At 31.2% G+C, this 8639-nt stretch overlaps 1 protein-coding gene across 1 annotated transcript in view; it reads left to right on the forward strand.

Moving 5' to 3' along the window:
- Positions 1-8639, forward strand: part of LOC111635362 (amiloride-sensitive sodium channel subunit beta-2-like) — a 43134-nt gene that overhangs the window by 29470 nt on the left and 5025 nt on the right. Inside the window, exons 6-9 of the mRNA XM_023380307.1 lie at positions 4619-4724; positions 4821-4890; positions 4961-5009; positions 5101-5159. Of these exons, the coding sequence (XP_023236075.1) occupies positions 4619-4724; positions 4821-4890; positions 4961-5009; positions 5101-5159 (284 nt within the window). The remainder of the gene's footprint in view (positions 1-4618; positions 4725-4820; positions 4891-4960; positions 5010-5100; positions 5160-8639) is intronic.

Consider the following 8639-nt stretch of genomic DNA (forward strand, 5'->3'; position numbering starts at 1 on the left):
AGCTATTGAATCAGAGTGACAAAAATGCTTAAAAAACAATTTAGATTTTTACTATTGGTTTAATAATAAGATCTAATGTAATGAGTTTTGATAAATGTTGTTTTTTATTTTCGTGGATTTATGTACTAATATAATATGTAATCATACCTGAATATAATCATATGTATAATGACACATGACTTTACCAAATAAATGAGTAAATCTTTATGAATTTTTACTTACATGGTTTATGGACCCAAAAAAATGTTGGGGTGGACAAACGCCCCACTGCACTAATGCCGGAAAAAACTCAGTGCACTAACGCAGGGTTAAATTACATCGTTTAATATAAAGCACGTTGCTTCCAGCTTCTCTGAAGTTACAAGATCTAAAGTGAAAACGTCACAACAAGGGCACGTTTTTCGACTTTAACGTTGACCAATACGTTTACGACCTCACTATTATCGTCGTCGTTAGTAATGCAGCTATGCCACGTCAGGATGTTCACTCCCACTCGAAAAATTACACTTCTTATGGTCTGCACTTCGTACACCGTGACAATGCTGAACAGTTAAGACAGTTGACATACCCATTGGAAATTGAGAGATTTTTAGGTTTAAAAATCAAATAGTTCTTTTTTTAAAGTACTGTAATAACGGAAATAACGAAACAAGTGAATTACAATATTAAATACTGTAATTAGAAAGTAATTTTAAGAGTAAAAGAAAGCCGTTTCTATCGAAATCCAATCAAATAAGTTATTTTTAAATTTGTAAAGTTTTACGTGCATTCTGCTCCAGAATTCAATTTGGCGGGTAGGTCAATCTGTTAGTCTATATAGTCCAGTAACTTTAGGTTTTTTCTGTGGAAAAATTGTAAGCAAGCTGAATTTTTGCATACAGTTTTATTTAGTCATACTAAATAAAATGCCAAAAGTTCTCAGCATTCTGCTGTACGCTTAATGTTTTACAGTGCTAAAAGAAGGTGCTTACAGGTGATATAAAATTGGATTTTCGTTAATATTTCTGTTGCTATTGATTTTACGATAACGAAGGTTAAATATAAACTTGAAGATGAGACAATTCTCTACAAAAGAGGCCCCTTTCCTTATCAAAGAATGACAGATAAAGAAGTCATCAATGAAGACGAGGAAATCCAAGAGACAGAAGTTGGCCAGCTAGATTATCTTGAACAGGGCTTCTATTCTTATGAATTCGTTTAAGAACAAGAATGATAGCGTAATCTTTTTCGTATTTATGTTACCGCTAAAGCTCAAAAGTCGTTAATGTGTACATTACCTGGCTAATCTGCAGATTAACTAGGGTGATCCGTTAAAGTTGTGAAAACTGTTCCATTTCTCAAATTACCTAGATAATATGCAGAATATCTAGGTAATCCGCACATTACCTACTAGGCACTCGGTAAAGTGAAAATAAGATCTTTGCCACAAATAAATGTACCACAAATAGTATGCTTGTCGCAAAAACTAATTGCTATGAAATTCAAAGTGTCACCAATCTTTAGACTGCACTAATAAGTAAGCACAATTGGATAATGTTACCTATGGTGAGTAAAATGGCGGCTCGTCTCTGATTCCAGCAAACAGAAGAAAGGAAACAGCGGGGACGCACGTTCAAACATAACCTAACCTATTCTAATAATTTGGTTGGTAATAATTATGGTAATTTATTAGAATAGGTTAGAAACGTGCGTCCCCACTGTTTCTTTTCTTCTGTTTGCTGGAATCAGAGACGAGCCGCCATTTTACTCATCATAGGTAACATTAACTGCACAATTACATCACGCGATCACCAGAAAAAGTATGATAACTTTATTATTTTTCGTCTCCGGTCCAAAAGTAGGGTATCGTCGAAGTCATCTCAGTCCCCTCCGTTCAGATAGATACCCAAAGTCCCAAAATTCCATAGGTGGTTATCTATATAATTTTCCTAATTATATTAATGTTTTAAATCGTTTGATTTTTTGTATGTTTTTTAATTGGTTGATGATTGATTCTATCAACTAATTTGTCGATTGTTTGATTGTATTAACTTGATTCTTTAGATATCGAAAATTAAATAAAGAACATTATGTTAATTTAAGCGTACAGAAACGTTGCTGTTGTTTCAGCAAAGATCTTATTTTCACTTTACCGAGTGCCTAGTAGATAATTTGCAGATTACCTAGATAATCTGCACATTACCTAGGTAATTTGAGAAATAGAACAATTTTAGAAACTTTAACGGATCACCTTAGTTAATCTGCAGATTAGCTAGGTAATGTGCACATTAACGACTTTCGAGCTTTAGCGGTAACATTTATTTTAACATCTACCGTACCTCTGATAAAGATATATGTTAAAATTGATACTTCTCTAAATGATTAATTTTTGTGTGTATTAATAAAATGTATGTTTTCATTTCTTCCAAATCTACTTTAATTAATATCCGCATGAGTGTGGTGATTTATAGTTTCAACTTTAAATTGAGCAGAAACTATCGCTTGTATCAAAAAATTAATAAGGACTCTTTTTGTAAAGAATTTTCTCATCTTCACGTTTATATAAAACCTTCGTTGCCGTAAAATCAATAGCAACAGAGATATTAACGAAAAACCAATTTTATATCCCCTGTAAGCACCTCTTTTTAGCATTGTAAAACATTAAGCGTAGAGTAGAATTCTGGAGACTTTTGATATTTTATTTAGTATGACTAAATAAAGGGATATACAAAAATTTAGCTCATTTTATAAAGTGCCTGTGATTAAAGTTAGATGAATTCTTAATGATTTGGAAAAAATATTAGTGATATTATACACTTAAAACATTAAGTAAACTAAAATTATCTATCCTTACTTGAGTCATATAAAATAGGGACCTTAAAATATTGAAAGATTGACTTTAATATTTTATTTGAATTATAATTAAGTTATTTAATAACTGTAACAAGACACTCGCAACCGTTTATTTATATTACTGATATACAGGGGTGATCATAATTAATGAATTCTTTAATTATGCTAACTCTGTGTACGTAGGGCCTATATGAGTTTAAATTAAATAACGATTATATATAAATGTGCTTAAGTATATAGCTAAATTCTGAACACATTTCATAAAAACCCAAAAATATAGTTTATTTAAATACTGTATCTCTTGTCATCTCTCTCTCTTCAGATAGAAAGTATTTTAAATCTTAGTCAACTATATCAGTTTTAAAATTATATTTTATACATATTTTTATTTATTTTATTTGTAACCTTTAATTGAAGCGAATTTTATAAATACTTTTGATTTAAAAATTTGAAATGGGATAAATAATTCAACTTCACAAACTTTGTGAATAATGGTAAATTTAAGAAAGTATAATGCGTAACACGTTGTCAACATTCTCAAAAAGTTATGCTGAAAAAATAGACTTTTAAATAAACTAAAAATATAAATAACAATCACTGAGAGAGAAGTGATGGAGACTTATCCCCGGAACCGAGAAAAAAAATCCAGTAACGAGTTGCTTAATTTTCCCGCAACATTTGGTGGCACCATCTCTTATCATATTTTATTTAAAAACTTTTCATATTTTTAACTGTTATAAAATGGCAAAAGGCTTAATGTTGAGGTAGGGATGAGTTTTATAAAAAAAAATTGTAAATGCTAATAACGAGTAAAATAGTTATTAAGTCTGACCTTACTGGAGATACACACGACCCCCTTTATCTCCCCATCCCCTCAACCTTTAATTGCCATAATTTAAAGAGCATCAATTCCCCTAATAAACAAACCTCTCCGCAAAATTTCAGAAATTTTCGACAAAAATCACAGGAGTTATTAAGCATCAAACAGGGTGAACAAAATCGTACCCTCTCACACACACACACACTAACATCCACATACAGAAATTACCCCTAAATTTTTTTGCATTTCTCCACGTTTCGAGGTGTCCTGAATCCAAAAATGTAAAACTCTTGGGGGATCATTTTTTGATCGATCGCCATACTTTAATTAAGTAATTAATTAAGAAAGTAATTAGTGCTCTTAGTGGTTCCTACTCCTATAAAATTAAAGTTATTTTAAAAATGTTTGATACTACTTTTTATTTGATAAAGAAATATTCTAAGTATTTCATTTATTTTTAAAAAATGGCTAAAAGGACTGCTAAGAATAAAAAGGGGTGTACTCTACCCCCGGGCCCCATCCAAGCTTCTGACGACCCTGTATACCTGATACCATAACAAGAAAAATAATATTAAATTATGTCATTTGTTGGGTCTGTTGTTTTTGCACGTGTGTAAACCTAACGACCGGGTCCAATCTGGAACACTTACGTATGGGCGCGAGATTCGGGGATGTCTTTTGTTCAGGGTCAGTCAGACGGGCAGGACGTGACCGGTATCTAGTCCGAGCCATTAAACCAATTCTTTGTTAGATATTAAACAGCGATTTTTATGATTAGAGATCTTTACACGCTAAGATCCTAACAACATTTAAATTCGAGATACTATTTTGATTTCATATTTTAAATTAATTTCGCCGATTAAGAAGTATATTTAATTGGCAGAATTTTGAAGCCATGACAATATATAATCATTTGATCGGCAAAAAATTAAATTATAAATACATCTCTATTCTTATTTTTTTTAGGATTGTCTTGCCGAATGCCTTTTTATGGCAACTTTGAAAAAATGCAATTGTACGTATCATCGATTTGCGCTAATATATGAAGATATTCCTTGTAAAAAAGAAAAAGGTTCTTTATTATATATAAAATATAAATTCAAATTACAATAAATATAATTTTATTATTTTATAAAAATTTTTAATTAATAAAAAGATATTTTTTTAGAAAATTGTCTTAAGAACAACTTTACTGTCCGTAGAGAAGCATGCTATAAAAGTTGTGGAATGCCTTGCGAGTAAGTTTAGATTATTTTATTGACTAATAAGTAAACGTTGTTATATATCCTCCTCTTTTAATTTTTGAAGGAAAACAACTTATGATTATATAGCCGTAGACTCGCATAAATTGCAAACGGTAAGTTTAAAAAATATATAATACATTTAATACAGTATATCGAGTCAACGTAGAAATTTAGTGCTAAAATTTTTTTAAAATTTATTCTTAGGCATCATTTCAGTATGACGATAAAGTACTTCCTTTTATAAAAAATAAAAAGGAGGAAGGGTATGTATAATATTGTGAACAAAATGTTTTATATTTACTACATAAATTTTTAAATGCATATATTTTCTCTATAATTTGATTTAATGCTAATTATGAAATTATCCATAATTAGTTTTAAATCATTGTGAGTGAGATATTTATGATACTCATTTTATAGTTAAAAATTAATATTTAAATTTATTATTAATGCTATAAAATAAATTTTAAAAAGTTATAGATTACATATATTCTTACTAGTGAGAGGTATCCATTATGCTTAAGGGAGCAAAAATTCAAACTAATAATAATAAAATAATGAAAACATAATTTTATATAGAAACAATTCAATTAGTGCAATTTAAAAGCTTAAGTAAAGACAAAGTCGACATATCAATTAATAGTATTAATGTATTAATATATTTTACAAGAAAAGACCGATAGTACTTATGATGTGTTTGAGTTGTAATTGGAAAAAAATTGTAGCCCTATAAATTCCCACTGTTGTCCGTTTGTCAACTGTCCTTCCTCAATTTTGAGAACGGAGTTAGATAGATAAAAGATGAGACCTTAGATAAGAAAGATGAAAGATGAAAGATATCGAAACCTTAGGAGCATGAAGCTGCAATTTACTATACAGGAACTTCCGGTGCAAATCGAAAGTCACGTTATTTCAATTAAAACATTCCCCTGAAAGCAGTTACTAGATGACCGGCACGACTCTATCGTTAAAGAAAAAGTATGATGTACAGGGGCAAGACACTACAGTACTGATTTGAGTTTGAGAGCATATATTTTAAATTAAATAAATTATAAATATGATTAAAAATTGCAGCAGTAAAAGCCACTAATTGCTCGTTTCAATAGCAACGCCCTTTGCCGTTTCGTTATTTAAAAATCTGTAAAATACAATTATTGCAGAAATAAAATTATAAAATAGAATCACTTAGTACAAAAGCTGTTAATTTGGGGACGTTTGTCTTTTATGGGCCTAGGACGCCATATTTCTAATTGCGCCACAGATTCTTACATTTCAGTATAAGTAGAAACTCAAATTTAAATCACACGTAATTTAATTTGAATGATGCCGAATTTATTTGTATACTTTTATATAATTTTCTATAAAATTTCAATTTAATTTAAAATATTTCTTTCATGACTAATTTATCTAATTACTTTGAAATTCTGTAAAAATATCATTAATCTTCTTCATCATCCTGGTTTGTTCCTTTTCCCGTCGGGTCTTGACATAGCCCTTCAAACTATTCTGTTTCGACCTCCTCATTTAACTGCAACTTCTCGTTGTTTCTAAGTTCTTAATTTGTCTAACCCGTTCAACCTATTCTCTTCTAACCATAAGCTCAAGCTAATTAAGTCTATCTTCTATAAGCTTCTCTCTAATGTTTCATGCTCCGAAACAACTCCTTATATGCTTATTCCTAATTCTATCAGCTAGAGTTACACCACAAAAACTAAGCCTTTCTACTATCTCATCTTTTTTACCTGAGATTTCTTCATTTTCTAACATTCAGATCCAAACAACAATGAAGTTATAACAACAGTCTTTTAAAACTCCTTTTAATCCAACTGGTACTCTTTTATTTCACTTGTATTCGCCATTTTTGCTATGCTAAATTAATCTGTTAGCTATATCTGTGTCTAATTCCTAACATTGTTCCTAAGTACTACATAATCTGCATCGTGGTTTTTCCTTGACTTCATCTCCTAACAATTCATCTAACAGATTAAAAGATAGACTTAATACTGAACCTTGATGGACACCTACTTCTATTTTAAAATTTCCTATATTTTAACATGAGTCTCTGACTTCTTATACTTATCTTATACTATTCTTAGGTATTCCTTTTCTATTCCCTTCTAAGAACCTGCCATATAGAACTTCTCAAGATCCTATCATGAGCTTCAAAACCTATAAATATATATTCAAATTCATTTTAGCATCTCTAGATTTTTCTATCATCTGCCTAACTGCAAAAATTGATTCTATCGTTGATCTATTCTGTATAAATCCAAATTGTTATATATTTATACTAGTACTATTCCCAGGGCCATCGAGAGAGAAAGGAACATGAGAGTTTTTCGTCGGCTCGGAGTGGTTTCTAACCCTATAAATTAATGCTGTTTTATTAACAAAAACAACCTCCAAAACTGCTTTCTATTAATAAAGAAACATTTTATGTATTTCATTTAATTAAAAAATTGAGCAACAAGTTACCTAATTTTCTCGGAGAAACACTGCTATATTAGCACAAAATTAAAATTGTCTGTGACGTTACGAGATTTTATTAAAAAACGAGCAATTATTTTATTGTGACATCGTTACAATTCCGGGCTGCATTTTTTAATCATATTTTTAATTTATTTAATTTAAAATATATGATCTTTACCTTCAAATTAGGAATGACTTGCCCCTGTACATCATACTTTTCCTAGAGCAATAGAGTCGTGCCTGTTATCTGTCTAGTTCCTTTCAGGAGAAAATTCTTGAATTGAAATAATATGACCTTCAGTTTGCATCGGAAGTTCACCCATAATGCTTCCAATCGGACCTCCTACATATAATGTTTCCATGTCTGGTCTCGTCTTTCATCTATCTAACTCCATCTAACTCCGAAATTAATTCACACACACACACCATTTTTTGACTTTTTGGGTTCAGGGGGTTTTCAAGACGTCGAGATTTGCAAAAAGCCTAGAGGGTAAAATTTGATACGACTCCAATGTTTTCCCTTGCTGTATACATAACAAGCCGGAAAAATAAAAATAGCAAAAGAAGTTCGCTCTACTCCCTGGGCCCCATCAAGCTCTCGATGGCTCTTGCTACGCCTAATCCCATACCTTTGAATCTTTTTCCTTTAATCTCATTGTATGACATTATAATTTCATTCCTTTGTAACTATCACATTACATTTTACAGTACAGGTATATTTTATGTTAGATAATGGTGTTATATACTGTATTATACTCTTATATAATGGTGTAGTATCCAATTCATTCTTCATTCCTTTCGCAATGCGTTCTCTATAGCTAGTGGTGATATTCAGCGGGTTCGCACAGGTTCGGCCGAACCCGTTGTTAACATTTTCAAAGTTTTCCGAACCCGTTGTTAAACACACGTAACATTTCTCAGCGGTTTTGTTTCTTTTAAAAATATATTAAAATATACGTATTATACTCTGTAACACTACTAAACTAGAGCCTTATACCCCGTTCGCTATGTTCCTCTTGTACAGTACGCCGTTCGCATATAACCTCCATCGACCGTTTCAATCTTGACTGAAACGAGATTTAGGCTGCGTACACACTAGGCGTTTTTAAACGCGCGTTTTAAAGAACCAAGAGTTCTAGTAAAGCGCCCGAAAAATGCGCGTTTTAAGAAAAATCTATAAACGCGCGTTTGACGCGCGCTTGGCCAAAAGCGCGCGTTTGAGTGTGTACGCCTATGTAGAACTCTTGGTTCTATAAAACGCGCGTTTAAAAACG

This window comes from Centruroides sculpturatus, unplaced genomic scaffold (assembly GCF_000671375.1).
Source record: "Centruroides sculpturatus isolate CEXI.00-Female unplaced genomic scaffold, Cexi_2.0 scaffold122, whole genome shotgun sequence".
NCBI lineage: Eukaryota > Metazoa > Arthropoda > Arachnida > Scorpiones > Buthidae > Centruroides > Centruroides sculpturatus.